General features: G+C 37.8%; 1 protein-coding gene across 1 annotated transcript in view; it reads right to left on the bottom strand.

The window, feature by feature from the left end:
• Positions 1-20,797, bottom strand: part of EYS (eyes shut homolog) — a gene marked incomplete at both ends in the record, with an annotated part of 784,773 nt that overhangs the window by 55,344 nt on the left and 708,632 nt on the right. Inside the window, one exon of the mRNA XM_084261159.1 lies at positions 225-397. Within this exon, the coding sequence (XP_084117285.1) occupies positions 225-397 (173 nt within the window). The remainder of the gene's footprint in view (positions 1-224; positions 398-20,797) is intronic.

Below are 20,797 nucleotides of genomic sequence, written 5' to 3'. Positions count from 1 at the left end.
CAGCTTCTTTGATCCCTCTGTCTCCCCTTCTCTGGCTGACAACCTTATGAAACAACATTCAGGGAGTGTGCTCAGCTGAAACATTCTTTGGTTATGGCTGGATTTTGGGTTGTGCTTGTAGGTGGGGAGGTGGTCACTTTCAGTGTTCAAAGCATCTGACTTGTTACCACAGCTGCTATGAATGATGGAAACTATGATCAGTGCATGAAGAATACGGTCCTTACCATCACTGCAGAGGATGCCAGATCTTCCATAGGGACAAAGGCAAACAGCATCTCGCCTGGACTTTGGGAAACACGTAGCACCATTTCCACATGGATTTTCATCACAAGTCGCAAACTGGCAGAGTTTTCCAGAGTAGAGTTTAGGGCATTCACAAAACCAATTTTCTGCATCACTGAGAAATTTAAATTAAAAACAAAAAATATGTGTAAGTACCCAAACACACTTAAAAGATCAGGATGGGTTTTATGATCACAGAAAATCAATGACATTTAATTTATGGTTGTAATAAATTTATTTGGTTTTACCTTCTAAACTTTTTTTCTTTAGCTGGTGTACCTAGCATTAGAGATGCTGCAATGCTTTATGGGTGACTTGAGTTGACAGCTTCTTTTGGGTTTAATTTTATATTTTAATTTATCTTTCCTTTCGCGGTAAGATATGTGACTTTTCTAATGTCTCACTAGTTATGTATACTGCTTCTTTCATAATGTAATTGAAGTAACTGCTACAGAAAAACAGCTCTTCTATTATGTATGAAAAAAGGAAAGAAAGTGAACACAAAAAATGTAAAATTACTAGTTTCTTTTGGAAATGGAAACATCATTTGTACATTCAGGCATTACATATACCTTGTGACAGCACAGTAGGATGTAAAGAAAAACTGAAATATGAATACTTAGAGTAGTAATTATATTGAAATTGAACGAAAATAAACAACTAATATATCTACTTTCATGTATCTTATGTTCTCAGTTATAGAAAGAGTATTAGAATAGGAAAGGGAAAAATAGGCTGTAATCAGTCTTAAGGGATAATAAAACAAATGATTAAAAATGTGTGTATTGTTTGTGTGAGTTACATTTTTATTAGTATATTAAGATAGCACAATGGCAGATATGGTAAGAAAACCAAAATCAAATAGGAAAGGCAGGCGTGTAAGACATTCCCATCTATCATTATTATAAATATAATTTTATTAAAGGTCTTCTTTGATTTCCCCTTGTTTTATGACTGCAATTAGACGACAGCTAGATAGGTCAGTTCCTGTGACTGCCACACAACCTTGGTATTGAACAGAAACATGTCTATCTTATAGCTGATAAGGTCACACATGCCTGCGGGTATGAATGCAGAAGAAACGACGTGAGCTGTATCACACCATAGCCATTATGTTTTTCCTGATAATACCATAATCATTAGGATGTTCAGTGATAAAATGTCAAATACATGTGATTTCTAAAAATCTGTTCACTGCTTCTAATATCCATGCAATCAGGCTAGAGAAAATAATCCGGAGCTGAGAGAACCCCTGCATTTTTAAAAAAAGTGAAATAAGTAAGTCTTGTGACGGCCTTTGTGCACAGTGGTTGATTAGTGTGTTTCTAAACTGACCACCCACAGTTCTGGGGAGCGAGGATCTCAGCTGGAGAGTCTACCAGAATGAATCTCATGAATAATGCCTCCAGACACCTTGGCAAAAGAAAATTGCTATCAGCGGCAATAATAAATTTCTGTGTAGCCCATTCTATTTATAGATCTGCTGCAGACATCAGGAGGGGAATGTAAATGAGCTGCTGGATCGCTTTCGTTTGTGCAGCACCGAGAAGCAGCTTGCAACGGTTTTAATATCCCCGTCACACACTCCAGCTAATTAAAAAAGCTACAATAAGCTGAGTTCTTCCTGGAAGTCTACAATTGATGGTTATGATCTCTAAAACTACTTATCAAATGTATTTCTGTTTGTTTATAGAAGACAGATCATTGCCGCTGACTGCTGAGATGCAGAGACTTCAGTCTTCACCTTTAAAACCAGTTTTCATACATTCTTCTATTGAGCTGCATATGTCAACATCAGCCATTTCTTTCTATAGTCTTATTTGTCACATTATGGAGAAGATTAAAAATAACAGGTTTCATAAGAAGTTGTGAGAAGTTTGTTGTTATCAAAATGAGCAATGTCCTAACATTTCACTATTGATGCCATAAAATCCTAATAACAAAGAAGAATGATTCCCAATGAGGCAAAGAAAACAGTTTCTAAAAAGTTCTACAGAACAATACAAAGTTTGAAGATATAACAGCTAACCACACAGAAAAAATACCACAGCCAATTCACAAGAATTAGTAGGCTGAAAAACCAAGTCCCAGACTTATTATTCTCTCTCGAAGTAGTCTGTCACTGTACGTTAAGAGGACAAGGTCTCCCACATCCTGCTGAATTAATCTCAGCAGCAAGAAACACAAAAATGCTGGAATGTACAGGGAATTCTCTCCTCCAAAATGGGTTTCATATTTCGTGATATCCTGGGATCCTTTATAAATGCAAGATGCAATTGCAAAGCAAACTGACAGCAAATCAGAGCACTGGTATCTTTTGCCTATGCTGTACATCTGTGAATATACAGAATAGGCAAGAAAAAGCCATCAGATAATTACATACACAAGCTGAAGAAAGTGAGTAATGTGTGTAAGAAATAAGGAAAATAACAGAATTTAGAGGCTGCAAAATTAGAAACAAATTTGGAATGTTTGCTGAAATGTGGTATATTTCTATATTACTGTTTGAGTTCAGATCTCCTCATTGTCCCCAGTTGAAATACTTTGTTTCAGACTGGGGAGTGGTCTCAACAGTACACGAACTCAATTTCTTTCAGATGAATCTGCACCAGAAGATTGTCTCACACCTCAGGTACTCTGGCTGCTAATGGGTATTCAGTTCATGGGGCCAGACCAGGTCTAGTGTGAGTTAAAGCTCCCTGAGACATGAATAATAGGGATGTTGGGTCCTTAGCACTGATTGATTTTCCCTGTTAATCTGCTTCTACTGAACTGCATTATCCACTAATATGGATGAAGATTTATAAGCAATCAAAAGAAAATCAGGCAGCCATGGTGAATACCATATATCAAAAGAAGGCTCCAGATTTTAAATGGTGGTGCTGACAAACTCCAGAAGTAGAGAGAGAAAAACCCCCTAGCCTTCCAGAATCATATGAAGGAAGAATGTCACAAATGGTAAGAGAAAAAGGGACAAGAGACAGAAATAGTGTAGAGTGGAAGACATAAAATAGTATTCTTAGAGCACCATCACCTCATGTCACCAGCCTTATATGAAGAAAAAAAGAGTAGGGAAGATGAACTGTTTGACATTCTTATAATCTTCCTCTGAAATGGTAAGGGAAACATGTTTCATTACAATTTCCAATGGTAAAACACTCCTCCTATCTTGGGTATAGACATTAGATTGGAAAGAAAGTCATCAAGAAGCATTTGCATGTAGTGACACAATATTGGTAATTCAATAATACAAATTCTTCTCCTTGAATCAATACATCAGTGACCTGATTCAATGAAAACAATATTTTATGCTAGACAGACACCTTTGGGATGCCCATGTAGGTTCTGGCTGGGATATAGCTGATTTTTTTCACAGTGGCTAGTGTGGGGCTGTATTTTGGATCTGTGCTGAAATCTGTGTTGATAACACAGAGATGTTTTTGTTACTACTGAGCAGAGTTTACATGGGGACAAGGTATTTGCTGCTTCTCATACCATCCCACCAGCGAGGAGGCTGGGGGTGCACAAGGAGTTGTGATGGGACACAGCTGGGACAGCTGACCCCAACTCACCAAAGGGATATCCCATATCATATGATGTCATGCTCAGCATATATATTTGGGAGAAGAAGAAGGAAGGGGGGATGTTCAGAGTAATGGCTTTTATCTTCACAAGTAACTGTTAGGCATGATGGAGCCCTGCTTTCCTGGGGATGGCTGAACACCTGCCTACCCATGGGAAGCAGTGAATGAATTCCTTCATTTCCTTTGCATGTGAGGCTTTTGCTGCACTTACTAAACTGATTTTATCTCAACCCACGAGTTTTCTCACTTTTACCCTTCCAACTCTTTCCAGCATCCTTCTCTGGGGTGGGGGAGTGTGTGAGTGGCTACGTGGTGCTTGGCTGCTGGCTGAGGTTAAACTACAGCAAAGCCAACACAGGTTTTGATATCTCTTTTTTTTTTTAATATTGCACAATGCAGAGGAGACTGGATTATAACACATTAATAACACAATCACGACTGTATTTAACCACAGTTTTTGACTTTTAAACTAATTCCTTTTTAAAAAGAAAATATAATCCCTCTGCACAGTGTGTCATAGACCTCATTTATATTCTAGTGATACAGTGGAGTGGTTCTCCAAAGCTCAGTATAATTTTCTATATTCCTGTGCTTTTTCCAGCACTAAAATGGGAATGCCATGCTCTGTGATCCCCGCTGAAAGCACTGTACATGCCAGTTGTGCTGTCAGATGTGAGAGGGCTTCCCTAAAAGGAAGTACACTCAACATCTGTTAATCAGGGCAGTGTTAAGCTGAGAATGCCAAAAACTACATGTTGCAGGGGTTTGATGTTTAACAACACAAGTTCTTTTAGTGCTCTCTCTATATTATCTGGGACAAGTCTATAGAAGTTGGAGGGAACAGCTTCCCAAGCTTCTTCAGTTAATAAATAGTAGATTTAATTCAACTTAAACTTAAAGTTGTTGCCATTTTTTTCCCCTAGTGCCATTTTCTTTTACTGGAAACTGAAAGAAGCATCATACTTTACAATTTTACACTTTAAGTTGAATTACACTTCATGCAAAGTCCTGTTAAATCTCTTTCAATACAAAACGAGGATAATGTAAAGGTGATTAGGATCTTCCTTTGAAAGCTTTGTGTAACAGTCAAACCCACAGAAACTCACTGCAGTCAAATCCACAGAAACTCACTGCAGCCAGAAGAATAACCTTATCTCGTCAATAATCTTAGAAATATCAAAGGGCAATATATAAAGGAGGCATTTCTTCCTTGTGCGCAGCAGGAGTTTTTCTAGTATATAATATATCTGCCAATCTTTCCTTGTATTATACAGCTCCAAAAAATCAATTCAGCTTTCCTGCTGCTTTAGTACTTTCACTCAGGTTTCCTCAATTACTGCATCTTCTCTAGATCTGAGTGCTTTTGTTAGCTTTACTGTTTTGAATCCTTTTTTCCCCTATCAGGAATTATTATTCTGCAAGCTCTGGTGATTCACTTTAAATTTCCTTTCCTTTTACTGAAAGCACTTTCTAAACTGCTTTCCTTCATATAAACAACCACTGACAAGCTCTCTTTAAACCAAGTCTAAATCACTTGTGAACTAAATTGGCTTGGAAAACTCCTAGGGAAAATATTTCCAGATTGGTTGGGGGCACTCATGGAAAGAAGTTTTTGCTTTGAATTTTCTATGAGGCAGGCTTCTACTGAGTTCTACTGGTTCTGTCTAGCTTAGACTAGACAGAAGCTCACATTTTAATGATAATTCCAAATACTTTGATCTAAGTTAAAAACACTGGATTGGGATGGTTCCAATTCCACTTCAAAAAGGAGAACAGGAGTGACAACAAGGTTCCAGCACCTCGCCTGCCTGCTGGCAACATACAAGGGAGACTATTGAGTACAAAAAGGTTAAGCTCAAAGAAAAAATTAATTTATACGACCCAACTAAGAAATTTAATTAGATAGATACTTAATCCATCACAGTCAGACAACAATGAGCAACTGCTCAATCTTATAATTAACCATATCTATATCAGTTTCTGTCAACAGGAACCCACTCCTGAAACAATACATAAACATTTGAAAGTTCACTGGAGTTGTTTTTAAGGTAGTTATGGCTTGGGAAGGACAGAATTTACTTCACAGAAATGATGAAGGAGGAAGAGCTCTTGCTTATTGGCAGAATGTATTCGGACATTCAAATATATAATTATTTTCAGGAACTTATGGTTGCTAAAAATTATTTTAAAATGCTCTCATTCAAGTATCTAAGACTGTGCTAACTTTTTGGGATCATGAAGTCTTTCTGGAGTCTTTTATAAAGCATTTTCAACCTGCATTTTCCACTCAGATGGTGAATATACAGGTGATTCCCAAAGGATACACATCCATTAGCTAATATGATGGATAAAAAGTCCTGCCCTGTAATGTGACAATTATGACCATTGCTGTCATAGAAGAGTATACACAACTGTGCTATCAAGCACTTCTGAGCACGTAGCATTCAGTGGTGGATGCTTAAAGATCTCTCATGAAAAAGTACAGAAAACAATGGTCAGTGAGAACAATTTATGTGGGCAGTAATACATTTCCATGTCACATCTAGGAAGAGAAATAATGGTCTTTCAGGCTGGGACTGTTGCAAAGGCTGTAATTAGCTCTGACAACACTCCTTTTGCCAATCTTCTCAGTCCTTTCAGTCAAATCTACATTTTCTTTTTCTTCTGATATATGGGAAAATTAGTAAATAGATGTTATCATCTGTTAAAATGTTATTTGTAACAATAAATAAAAAATTGTAAGAGTTGAAAGGCTATGATTTTGATAATAAAAAAATAAGCACTTTATGGAACATGGCCAGGGAAGCATATAAACAATTTCAAAAGCGTAAGGTAGAAGACAGATTTCCACCTCTCTCTCAAATCCCGTGCTGCCTAACTCCTGATTGTCCTTTGAAAATTGCAGTAATTCCTTACGACAGGAAGTTTCCAATTTCTCCCCACAATTCCTACAGGCCTAAGCAGCCTTTGCTGCAATATATCTACTATTTACAGCAGGACTTGTGAGCATAGGTACATACATACCTGTCCCTGCCCAGGGCGGGGGGTAGGAACTTGATGATCTTTAAGGTCCTTTCCAACCCGAACCATTCTACGGTTCTAGGATTCTATGTTTATAGAACATGTAAAATGAAATGCACCCTGAGCTATGAATTAAAGCAGCAAAATGAAGACCTGGCAACACCATAATGAGGCAACTTAAACCCTGGCTGCTTTAAACTGATGGGATCTTTGCCATTCACTTTGGATCCTCCCTTTCCTTACAATCTCACAAGAGCCAGAAGTGATAAATTCTGAATGAATGAATGAATGAACTTCATGGATGTGAATCTAAATGGAACTTTTCTCACATCTTTCCACATTATGTCTGCACCCTATTTTTCTCAGTGATTGCCAAAATGAAGTTTGTACCTCCCTTGTTAATTTCTTAAATGAAAAAATAAAAGTGGGTGCACTGCTTTTTCTCTAGACAGCTAGCAGAGACACAAGAAGTCTTAACTAGGACAGAGCAGGTACTGCAATAATGCTTTTCCAGGGAAGGGGATGACTATGACCCATACTTTACAAAAATATTTTAACATTAATGATGAAGTATCTCTTCACTTTGCCTATTCAAACTTGCACGTAGTTTCTCATTTTAAAATTTTATTTATTGTCTATCCCTGGGCCTTGGGAGCTTGCTGGGTTTGTTTTTTCTTTCTCCTGACACAGGAGAAGATAATGTTCCTTCCAACAAACCATGCCTCAAAGCAGAAAGCATTCATGGCCAGATACTCTCTGTGTTTGCAGAGTGGATAGTGAAATGCAGCCCCATGTTCGTTCTGCCTATGCATTATAGCAAATATGACTAAAGATAAACTAATGTGTATTAAAAATGTACTTTTCTAGTACCATATCATGGTGTGATTATGATATTAAAAGAAGTACCATTGACCTGATCAGTAAAGATGGCAAGAGCAAGACCCTTCCTGGACTCTGTCACATTCTCTTGAAGGAGTGTAACTTGAGAAACTTGAGATAGAACTAAAAGTCACTTCCTATAGAAAATACTTTTTCAAGTTCCTGGTCAAATGAAGCTGATGACTATATATATACAGAATAGGAGGTTGTAGCCTCTTAAACATCAAACCCTGGGAATGTTGTGTGGGCTGAGATCACTTCTATTAACACCTAAATTTAAACCTATTATGAAGTTTATGACATCATATATGAATGACACAAGCAAGTCCACTGACTGTATTTTCTACAAATTACGTTCCTACGGAAGATGTTAGACAGCTGAAATTAGATAATCTAAGTTTCCTTACCAATGACCAAGGTAATTTCTCAGCCTCAGAAGGTAATTCACATCCCTGTGCCTTTTCAATCTATCGCTTCTCTGAGTGACAAGAGCTTTAACCTCCGGTACAGACAAGTCCTAGACGATTGAAACAAGACTCTCGGATATACCCACAGGGCTTTGTACAGCCCTCACACTAGAACATCATCAGTCACACGGTGTAACTGAATTGGTAGGTCATGTTTGAAGAGCACTGATTTTCAGGAATCACCTTACATATAACAGGAGATAAAGTCTAGTGCTAATTTTTATCTCAGCCCAGCAGTGATGTTTCATTACCGGAGATGTATCCAATTACATTGTAAGCATGCAATGTGTGCTTCTGAAATCCAGTAGAAAAATTAAAATCTAACCACCCTAGATATTTGTGGTTCTTAGATCAAGATGTTAATATAGGTCCACATTGCATTCTCATGCTGAACATATTATAAAGACTTCCCACAACAATAAAATACCATTTTTTGGACTTCCAAAATAAAACATCTCTTAAAGCCTCTGGGTGTTTCTCCTTTTCTTCCCGTCTCTTTGAGATTCACTTACTTTCATATTGTAGTCCAGATACCTTCCTCTACTGTCAGGAATAAGAGAGGGGAAGAAAGCTATAGCACTGTCTTGTGCATCTTTTCTGTCAGGGCTGTCACCAAATCTCAGGAGGAGTGAGCAATCCCTGCAGCACTGGGTTTCCTTTTATACACTGACTGAACTGTAGGGGGTTAAGGAAGACTTCATACATGCCCTCTGCCCACGGCTCTATCTGAATACAATTAATTCAGACTAAGCTATTTCTTAAAATGACATCAAAGGTAGGTCACAAAAGCTGAAAACAAAAAGCAGTTAGGATCATAAGTGGATTTGAAGGAGCAAATCTTGACCTGCCTACCACAGCCTTTGCCTACTACAAATTAAAGATAAAGTTTAGGACACTGCACAAATCTTACAAAGAGCAATTGCTTAAGCTTGCACAACTATGTGAACATGAGAAGGGCAAGAGAGAGAAATACTAAATACTGTAACTACTGACAACATTGACTGAAGTCAAAAGTTTAGTAATCATTATGTGCTTTCAATTTTTTTATGGTATAGTTTTTATGAATAGCTTGAGTTGTTCTGTCTTATAGGTTGACCTTTCACTTTGATTGCTGCCTCATCTCTGAATTTCACACGTTCCTGGATGATGGCTATGATTTCTGAAGGGTATAATGTGTCCTAAAAACTGTGAAATCAAATGCTATAAAACTGAGTGTTGGCATTTTTCAAATGTGCAAGAACTGGAATTGTTAGAGTTGTTATATTCTTGAGAATTAGCTTTGTTGGATGACACACCAGGCTAAACTAATGCAAAATGCAACAGAAAAAGTCTGTTTTGCAGCTGACCTTTATAATTGGTACAAAAGGCCATTTGTGTACTATTTTCTCAAACAGACCTATCTTAAAATGCCGTGAGATTACTCTCTCTCTTTCTAGCTTGCACTCAAGAGGTCAGATAAGCCAGGTAGTCTGACTTATTTGCAGCAAAAGGCAAATGACTATCATGAAAGAGTAAATTAGAGAAAGCAGGAGGAAAATTATTATAACACAGCATCATTAGCTGGACAGTTATTTGCTTCCAGACCTTCCTAAGAGAAATGAGTCAGCTCCTCTTCTGTCATACCACGATGCTGATGCATTTCTTTATATTTAAGCAGAAGAATAACAGCAAGTTATTCTGTCAGTCTGGTTCTCTCTTATCTTGCACACTTCAGGGGAATGGAAATAAGACTTTCTTTTAAATAAGACACTTGAACTTACAAATGAATGACTAAAGTAACCCAAATGCAGACTGGAAATAGATATGCAATAGTTTACATTTAATCACAGTGGTGTTCAGAGTAGTTTTGTGGGAAAATCAAACATACAATTTTACGCTGTTTTCTGGATATGGGGTATCTATATGATTTAGCAAGACAGCGTCTTTGAGAATATTAATCTCTGAATGGAAATTAGTTTCTTCATGTCTTCTGAACAGGTTTCATTTTTCAGTGTGCATCAACATGATGTCTACCTATGTAAAATGACAGTACTGGAACAATTCCTAGTAACAATCTGATATTACACACTCTCCTTCTAATTCTAAACATTTTACAGATGCAGCTGTTCATTGCTGGATGGAATGAGTTGTGCTTCAGTCTCTAATGTACACCGTATGACTCTGACAGACTTAGACCCCACCAATTTAGTAGCAAGGATGGTGATTTAAATGATCTATTGGCATTTTTGCCATAAAGTTTCGAGACTATGCCTTCACAGCAGAATGAGGAGACCATGGAAATAAAATTAGACATATTTGACTTAGCTTTAATCCAATTACCACTGTGGTTACCTGCAGTGAAAACATGGTGGGCTGTTTCATTCTGAGGAAAGCAGGGCTTTTATTCAGTTTACTAGCATATACTGATATTACTACTCATTCTGTCTTCATGGAAACTGCCTTAGCTGTGCCTTTTCTATAACCATTATCTCTTTATTTTGCTTTATAGGCATGCCCTCTGTGTATCCATAGAAACAAGCACAGAATGAACTGTGATGCCTTGTGGTCACACGTTTGTTTTGAAGTTACCGCATAATGGAAGTGAGTGCGCCTCAAAAAAAGAAAAATGAAAAAAAAAAAAAGTTGTAGAAAAAATAAGGCAGAGGGTTAACGCAGCCAGAGGACAGAATATGCTTTAATCCTTCCTGTTTATACTTCCTGCAGTCTATTTATAACACCTAGTTGCCAAATCCATATTGGCTGCAATGTTAACGCGGATGTTTCTTCCTTCGCTATCAATAATCCTGAAAGTGTAATGCACATTAAAGCTAGTAAACACGATTGACTATTCCAACTGTTCAGCTAATAGGCTGGGAAAGGTAGTTAAGCATCCTGCTTGTGGGTATATAGTGATTTGGTAATGACAGTAGGTGCTTGGAGTTTTCCCAGGCTTCTAGGTTCAGTTGTCCAAATCAGGACAGCTCTACTTAAACCTGTGGTGCTCTTGAAAAGTCACAGCTTTTCTGTAACACAATACTGTAACACAAATAGGCATAATTAGAATCAGAAATCTAATTTTGGGGTGCTCAGGTGGAAGAACGCAAACTGGAATCGCATTCCCTACTTCCAGATTGCTTATGCTTTAATATTAGAAACTTACTGACAAAAAGTAAACTTGGAGTATTGACTAGAACCACAGTTTTCTATTTTATATACCTGACCGAAGGTAGGGGCAGTTCCCTTACAATGCAACAGACTATTGCACTGCTGTCTGCAAAGTTTTTTGCTTCTGAAGAGGAGGCGAAAAACGCTCAGAGAAATCTTCTGAGAGACTTGGGTACTTAAAAGACTAACCTAGAACGGGGTCCAAAGTCCAAAGTTTAGTTGAGACCTGTACCATAAATTACCCTAGAATCATAAGAATTGATAGAACCATGCATTATGTAGCATTTTTATTTTACAGTTGTAAAAAAATAAAAATACAAATTTCATCTGTGTTAGGCAAATTAATTAGACAACTACTAGTCAAAGGAGAACAATTTCTTTATTAACTGATTCCATTTTTTGATGTGCTTTGTAAAACCTTTTCAACAGATTCAGAACTGGAAGGCAGTTCCCTGGAGTTGGGGTCCCCCCCCAACTAAATAGCTTTCACTTCAAAGGGTATATTTCTCTTGAAACTCCTACCTGTGACTGAATTTCCAACACAATATCTTTTAATGTGTTGAAGAGTCAGGCCATGGTGTGAATGTTCAGCTTGTGAACCAGATGACTGGTTTCATGAGGATCATAATCTTCAGCACAGTGGCAGATGCTTTAATGTAGACAAAGATCTCCACGAAACCACTTAGCAAATACAGAAGCTGGTAAAACAGCTGAGCTCTTTGATGCCTGTGCTTCTCCTCATTGCAAAAAAGAAAAAAAAATATTACTTTACTCAAGGTCAGGTAATCCTATAAAGCTGTACTCAAATATAGGCTGTTGTGTGACAAATCAGAATGTGATATAAATCAAATGCCTCCAAAACCAAAGTAAAAAATACTGGATCTGTATGCAAGATTCCTAATCAATATTTTTTGTGTTGAATATTATAGAAAAGGGTGCAAGAAGGCAGGAAGTTCTACTAATGAACAGCCATGACTGGATGGCATTCTCTGTGGTATACAACCTGTGTACAAAACTGAGGCGCATTCACGGGTAGAAAAGTAATAAACTGTATCTTGTTATCAAAACCAGGCATTCCATTGGTTTTTACTTTATATTTTAAATTCAATTTGTGAAATTCTGATTTTGCTAAGATTCATTTAGAACATTCTATATGTGATCTACGTAAACACAGAATATCATATTCAATGCCATAAATTGTTAGGTCAGTTGACACTATCATCTATGAGATAAATGCTGTAAGAGATCTTTAACTGCCACTAATATAAAACACTTGATTATAAAATTTATGAACCATTTTTCTATTGAACTATTTAAAATGTAAAAGCAACAATTAGAATTAATTAGTATCTATTGTATGAGGAGCAAATTCCTTTAAAATATTGGTTTCCTTTTGTACCTACACCGCCATTTCTTTTTAAAAGCGTGAGATGAGGAATTGAGCTGTTTTAAAATATGCTAATATTTATAATCTTATAATTTGCCAAACAGCAATAAAAGAGTGTCATTTGTGGGAATGGGACCTCTGACAGACTAATGCAGCTGGACATGGAATAACTTCACTATATTCATTGTCACTGAACCTGCATTGTGCTTATAAAGAAAGCAGAGTAAAGAGCAGTTTGTGTGTCAGCTGTAAGAAGCTGGCTCAAGTCCTCCAAGATTTTGCAGAGCACAAAATCTTTTCTGGCAGAAACATCTGTAACTCGGATGACTACCTACCCTTAAATGTATTTTCTGCGTGTAATATAATTCCATGGCTTCTAGGATAATCTAAACCAGTGTTTATGCCAAGGTATCATTTATGTGTTTCTGTTTCCTGTGTTCCAGCAATTGGATTTATGCTAGACTGGAAACTGCAGTACTGGAAGAATGGAGTGATTCATTTCTAGGGTGTTTCTATGGCAAGCTTTTCCACTGCTGTAATTGTTCAGCTCCACAGGTGGTAGCTATGGCAGCATCACTTATGTAGAGAGAATACCATGCAGCTTCTGATGTTTTAAGGAGGGTTATTTTTTTTTTATTGCTAAAAGCAGTCCTGTGCTACACTATAGTTATATATGGCATTAATTACACTGCTACTATTAAGGACGAACCTTTGCAGTGACAGTAATAGACACTAAAAATAGAAAAAAAAATAGATATTGTGATGTGACTCAGTAAACAAGGAATATTTGAAGCTGTACAACTAAAAGTTATAAGTAGAAGGCACACAAGAGGCAGTTGACATGGTTTTAAAAAGTTTGTAATGCATGCAACTGTAACTTAGATCATTGTATATTTGTCGGTGTTATCTAAAGGTCACATTTACTGCCAACATGGAGTAGTTATGCCCCAAACATACAAGTTAATGTGTTTTACATAGGGACCCATAAATCTAAAATTTTAGGAAAGACATGAAAAACATAGCTTCAGTGGAGCCCCTTTAGCATTCTCTTTGTTATTTATCAAATACCTTTTTGTATACACAGCTAAGCTGTGCTGCTGATGTGATACAATAAGACGCGAGAAGCACTAGAACTATGGATTCATCTAAGAATCACCAGCATAAATCATACAGGATGACAAACTGTGCATTAATCACTCCTTCCTCATACGTCACCATCTGCCAAGGGACAGCCGGTAATGTGCCCTCTCATTCTTAAACACTTGCAGGCAGTGCCTGAAATAGTATTATGTCCTATTTTATGAAGGTTAAGTATCTTGGAGAAAAGGCATAGTCCTCTTACTACCCAAGCTATTAAAAAGCCTCATCCCCCATTCATCATCATTTCGACGAATACACTCTGCTGTAGGTACCGTGCACTCCTGCCTGCCAGGAAATGCAACCCTCTGAAGAGTTCAACCTGCAGCACGTTCCTACCACCTGTCACACTGCAACAGCAGAGTTTTTAGAAAAGCACACCAGAGACGCTGTGAGAAAGCCCAAAAAACACACTGTCCTGCACCAACCTCATGACAAGAAAAAAACCTGCCTTCCCACTGTCCCAGAAGAAATTAGCACAATGTTCACAGGGGTTCACAGGTTTCACAGCTGTGCTTGGACCTTTGAACCAAAACTAGAGATCACCCAGCAAGAGAGTTGTGGCTGAGGCGGCAGTATCATGAACTCTTTATTTTCTGAGATGGAAAAAGAACTGGTAGCCTATCTGACTTATTTTTATTAATTCATGGGAGAAACTCAGACCCTACTCCTTCTCCAGGCAGACAAAGCCATACTCCCTTTTAGCTTCTGTGGCATGCGTTTTTTGAGATGGAAAGATTTTGCTTCTGAGACCTATCCTATGGCTAAGACACACTGACATCAAGCTATGCCTCCTCACCCAAAACAGTACAGGTAACAGCAACACATGCAGGTTGTAATTCTGCTACTCCGGTAATGCTTCCAAAATTAAGAATTTTGAAATATTATGAATGACAAACAGAAAAAGGTGAAGTGAAAAGCCTAGTTATTATACTCCATCACATTCAGCAGCAAAAGATTTATTTCTTCCTCTCAGAAAATGCTTTCAATTAAAAATGCTGATGTTTTAAAAGCTAACTTCTACTATTATCATCCTATTGTTATCACCACGATGCTTATAATACAGCATACATTTCACACTGAGAAGATGGTCTGCCTTGTGACAGATGTTAGAAAAGTAGTAGTTTAATTTTCTTCTGAGTCGAATTTTATGCAGGATTTGAAGTGTGTGAGGGTTTTTTGGGAACCAGCATTTACTAGAGAGTAGCTAGGTACCTCATCCATTACATGTAGGTCAAAGTTTCTACTTAATTTATTCATAGTCTCTCACTTCTCAAAGAAGTCGATTGCTTCTGAAGAGACAAACAGTTAAGACATTCTCCCTCTAAACCCTAAACAAGACATCAGGCCGGTGGAGGTGGATGCTACTTATGATTTTATACACTGACCTATGACTGCAAGGTAATCTACTGGGTATTTCACAGTTCAGTAGTGTTGCAACAGATCAGAGAGTCAGGGAGAGAGTTAATTTTCTTCACAACAGCCCGTACAGTGCTGAGCTGTGTTATGGATCTGTGACAAAGCTGTGTTAACATCAACATTTTAGCTATTGCTGAACAATGCTTCCACAGCATCAAGGTTTTCTCTGTCTTTCACTCTGAACATGCTGGGAGTGGGCAGGAAGTCGGGAGGGGACACAACCTGAGAGCTGACCTGAACTGACCAAAGGCTTAGCCCGTACCATATGAGATCATGCTCGCCAATGGAAACTTGGAGGCCATCTTTCCAGAGTAGCTCCTGCTTGGAGACCAGCTGGGCATTGTCTGCTGGGGGTGAATGGCTGCTTTTGCATCATTTGGGTTTTCTTCTTTGTTTTTCTTCATTTATTAACTGTCTTTATCTCAAGCCACCAGTTTTCTTGCTTTTGCCCTTCCAATTGCCTCTCACCTTGCTGGAGGCGAGTGAGTGCGTGTCAGGGTGGAGGGGGACCCTTACCTGCTGGCCAGGGTCAACCCACTCCACCAAGTGACGAATTCTGAACAGGCCTGGGAGCAACTGTAGCAGGAGCCGCAATAGGGTCACTCTGGAGGCATCTGCATTTGGCATGCTATTCAAGGACGGACGATGTGGCCCAAAGACTGGAAAATCTGGACTTTGCAAGGGACATTAACTTCCTGCAATTCTTCCCCATTTTGATAACAATGAACATTTGTCAGAGTGAGTTCACAAGCAGGTCAGGATTTGTCTGACAAACAGATTGCAACACATTAATCAATAGAAAGAAGAAATCCCGTGTATCCTTAAAGGCTTTCACACTTAATTTTTGACTCTGTTCCTGCTGGTCCATGGAGTACAGCAGACTCCTGTGGGTTCTGTGATGGCAAATACAGAAACCCACTGCCCTAGAGTCAGCACAAACCCCAGCAAGCATGCATGCCACCGAGCCATGAATATGTCCTCAGAGTTTCACACTAAGGGGGGCTGAGCGGCACACTGAAATATGCAGAGACTTTTTCCCTGGCCTAATGCAGTCCTTGAAATCCAGGAATAAAAAGTACTGCAGGGCAAACAGGCCGCATGCTTTCAAGGGAATCATCTAAGGTGGGGAACATCTATCATTACCAAGCCATTTAACAACTCTTACCTTTGCTTAACATTGGTCAGTTTCTCAGAGTAATTGTAAGCATTTTCGTGCACAGAAATACTGGAGGGTGAGACCCAAAAGGATGGACCAAAGCACACCAAGGATTATGTGGGTTATCGTGTGATATTTATAGATACTAGTTTTGAGAAGGCGGCAGCGTGGCCTCATGTTATTTCTAAGAGTATTTGAGAGAAATGAGAATTAGAAAATTGTTTCTAGTATTGGCAAAATATGGTCAGGCAAAGTTCTGGACCTTCTGATATACACTAGATGTGCCTAGCATCTAGTGTCTAGGACCAAGAGCCTCCAAAAGCAAGTCTATTATCTCAAGATTTTTAAGCCAGTCAAACAGGAAATTACAGTGACTTACAGGGAGAAACACAGAAGAATGCTCTACGTGATGCAATTATATAAAGGAGAGGAATGTAAGAGTCATCACACCAGGTCAGACCAATGTGTGTGTGTGCCATTATCCTATCTCTGACAATGGAGAAACCTGTCATGTCACAAAGAGGATAGTTATAGTGCAACATTAACTCACCTTCATCTTCTCATGACCTGCAGTAAAGGTCATCTTGAATCAGATGTGCTTCACAGTCCTTAATAGGTATTTTTTTCTCCATGAACCTGTTTGATCCCTTTCTAATCCCACGTCAAATTTCAACATCTACATTGTGTGTCATTGTTCCACTGTTTATCTATGAAGTAATTCTTAAACATCTACTTCTACTCTGTTTGAATTTCCATCTCCTTTTTTTCACGTGATGCACAGAAGTTCTTTTATTAAAAGATGAAAAATTACTGTCTATTTGCTTTTCTCCTGATGTTGTGGACACCTTTCATAATGCTTGTCAAACATTTCTTTTCCGCACTTGAAAGTCTCAAGCTAATCTGCTGAATGGAGACATTCCAATTCTTCAATCATTCCTCTCACCTTTTCTCCTTTAACTTCAGCACTCTTCTTTTTGAGATGAGAGAATAAAATAACAGCAATAATGTGGGGTAATGGAGTCCTATTAATTCATATTTGTGCATCACAATGGGTTTTTGGTGGGGTTTTTTGGGGGGTTTTTTGGGGTTTTTTATGTTGTTGTTTTTTCTCTCTCCCTTCCTAAGGATCTGTTCTTTGGATTGCTATTCTTGATTGCTGGAGAGCACAGAGCTGGTGTATTTCATAGATTTTTCAAAAACTGTTTCAGAGAATATTAAAACCTTGTAGCATTACAAAACCTTTCCTGAGAGGTAGCTGCTGATTCAGAGCCAAAACTTCCATTTGCAAACTTAAGATCTTTTCCCTCCTCATGTGTTTTACTTCTCAGTATGTATTAACTTTCTTCATATTGAATTTCCATCTGCATTTGTTTATCACTCAGCCACTCAGTATTATGAGAACTGTCCTACAGTTCTTCACAGTTGTCTTGGATGACTATGGATCAGCCTTTGGAGGTAAAGAATAAGGTAATGCGGGAACAATGCTATAGTGGACCTTCAGTAGGGTCAAAACCAACTTGCAGCAGGGACTACTGTGAGGATGGTTTACTTACCACGGGCTTTGGGAAAGGCAGCAAAACCTCTGTATCTAGTGTACCACATGCCCTTATCTTTATATATATATATATATAAAGATATATATATATATATTTGAAATATATATATTTCAAATTTCAAATTCAGCAATATCAATGCACCAGGCACATGCTTATGACTTGTTAGAAGATGTGTCTGCTATAATGCAACAGCAATTTTCCCTTTTAATTTCAGGTCACCTTTTATGTTATATTTCAGTTAATTTTTAATAGTGATTCCAGAATTATTCAAATGCATATTCAGCTAAAAATAATGAATTAAAGAAACTCAGATGAAGGACACATTCTCTATAGAAAAAGCAATGAAAATGATGTCTTGCTTATTATGTCACACAATGATGGCTTTAAACCATTAAAAACTGCTAATTATATTCTAAAATGCTCTGAAGTAAAATGATATTAAGTTTGTTTCTTAAACGTGTTTCCTCTCATGCCAGATTAAGGCAATTTATCTCAAAGAACTGTTGTGCAGAGATGATAAGGTTACAAACACATCCTACTTGTAAAGGGCCATCAGCCATTTGTAGAATATAAATATTGCCAGTTAAGGTTGACAAAGGTGGTGAGAAAACATGACATTGACTTGCAATCTTGTAAATTTACATTTTCATTGATCATGTCCATTTTTTTCTAGAAATCAGCTGGTAGAGCTGCTAAGGCAGACAAAATTGGAAAAAGTTAAAGTACTTTCTGCTGTTGAGTCTGCAAGTGTCAGTAGCAATGCATTCAGTGCTGTGAATGTCCTGAAGGTACAAGTATGTCCTGCTCTGATGACTGTGATATGTCTCATTTCTCAGGAAGAGCAGATGCCATCGAAAATTACATTTTAAAACTTGTAAATCTCTAGAAAGCAAAGAATCCAAAACATCCAGAAACAGATGACTGCCAAAGAGTCATCTGCATTTTGAAAGAAATGCTTCTGATGGTACAAGGCTCATTACCATTCAGTTTCTAATGAGTCCCACTGTATTTTTGCAGAAGATACGGTAGGATTAGGATGTGCTAAGAACTGTGGTATGGAAAAAAATATTTGCTTTTCTACAGATTTTCAGATCATGGGCAAATCCCTTAAGATATATTCACTGAAGAGCATACTAAGGCAGCAGTACCTTCACTATGACTTGCCACCTATGAAGTTCTGCTAGTGAAACTGAGTTTTCTAACTAGACCACCATACAAGAAATTTGGTTAGGAAAGGGACTCAAGTTATAGGCAAGACTCAACTTTGAACATCCGTAATTTTTCACCTAAGGGGACACAATGTTTTGCTATGTTAATATCACTCTTCTGTAAAACTAGCATAATTTTGTTTTTCTGAGTCAGTTAAAAAGATCAGCATGAAGTACTTCTGTTGAATCTGGTCATAGACCCATCTGACACAAGGGATTCAATGGAATGAACTAATATTTCTATTTCCTTTTAGCAATATTTACTCCTGGGCTTTAGTTTCAGAGCATTAACCTACTGGCTGGAGAGAAACACTGTTTTCTTGTCTTTCAACAATGAAAGATTTTAGTTTGGAAAAAAAGGCTGAAATTGCTGAATGCTGTTACCCATTTTATTCTGATTTAAGGAAACCATTATGATTATTTTTTTATTCAAAGTCAGGCTTATAAATGCAAGTTTTCAGAAGCAAAACCAATAACATGACAGCATCACTAAAGTTTCCTAAGGTAAACTTACTAAAGATATTTATATGCTAATGGATTCCCTTGCATTAGCATGCTGAAAACAGATTTAGTTCTGGCCCAATTAGCCAAACTAGCCAAACATCATCAGTGCAATAAGGGCTTAAGGGCATTCTTAACAAGCCTGCCTGAGCCTTTAGCACATTCCCAGAAAATGTTCCTGTAAAATTGTTTTCCCTTCACTAAAGCTCATATACAAACTGTCTAGTTTTGATGTACCTACTCATATTCCACCACCTTTAACTGTTGTTTTGGTATAAACATATTTTTTTTCCTAAAGGAATAGGAGCATGAGTTATTTTAAGTGCCTTTATAAAAACAACCTAATTCTGCTTACAATCAAAAGAAACCCCAACAGTCTGAGACTTTTAACTCCAAGCCACTGCTGGCATCTAATACAGATCTGAATGACCAAAAGTGACAGCAACTAGTGCGCAAGTATCACCATCACAAGCAGACAGGCAAACCTATCAAAACCCCAAGCAGACCGATCTAAGACTGTAGTCTTAGGTTTGTATCGTGATTACATACTGAATGTAACACTGTAGGGAAAGTTTCCCTTCCACAGCTTTTTTGAATAGCTGTCAGTCATTTAAAAAAATAAGAGTAGCTGTTTGAAAATGCCATAAATGCTGAATGCAGACAATGGTGAAAGCTCTGTGAAAATAACTTTCAGATAAAGACTGACACTCATGAGTGGAAGAAAAAAGCTCACCCTCTGAAAGAATACTGGAGTTCATCATCTGAAAGTCATAGCTGTGGAAATTCAAAGTAAAAATGCTGATAGAAGCAAATGGCATAACAAGTCTGTTTTCAGACTCTCAGAACTGAAATTAAAATAGATCAGAAAGATTGAGAAGTCAATTAAAATCATTGCAGTGCCTTATGGAATTCACATGTGTCTGTTTACTCCATGTTCTCTCTTGAGTCTACATGAAGACTCTTGGTATCATATGCATTTAATTCCTTTTGAGAAAACTGGGATGGTACGCACTGTAACAGCAAATCCCTCTTTAATAACCCCTTAACATTGCTAAG

The sequence above is a fragment of the Gallinula chloropus genome, assembly GCF_964237585.1.
Source record: "Gallinula chloropus genome assembly, chromosome: 3".
NCBI classification, from domain to species: Eukaryota; Metazoa; Chordata; class Aves; order Gruiformes; family Rallidae; genus Gallinula; species Gallinula chloropus.
Note: the sequence above shows the minus strand (reverse complement) of the source record. Positions and strands in the feature narration are given on the sequence as shown.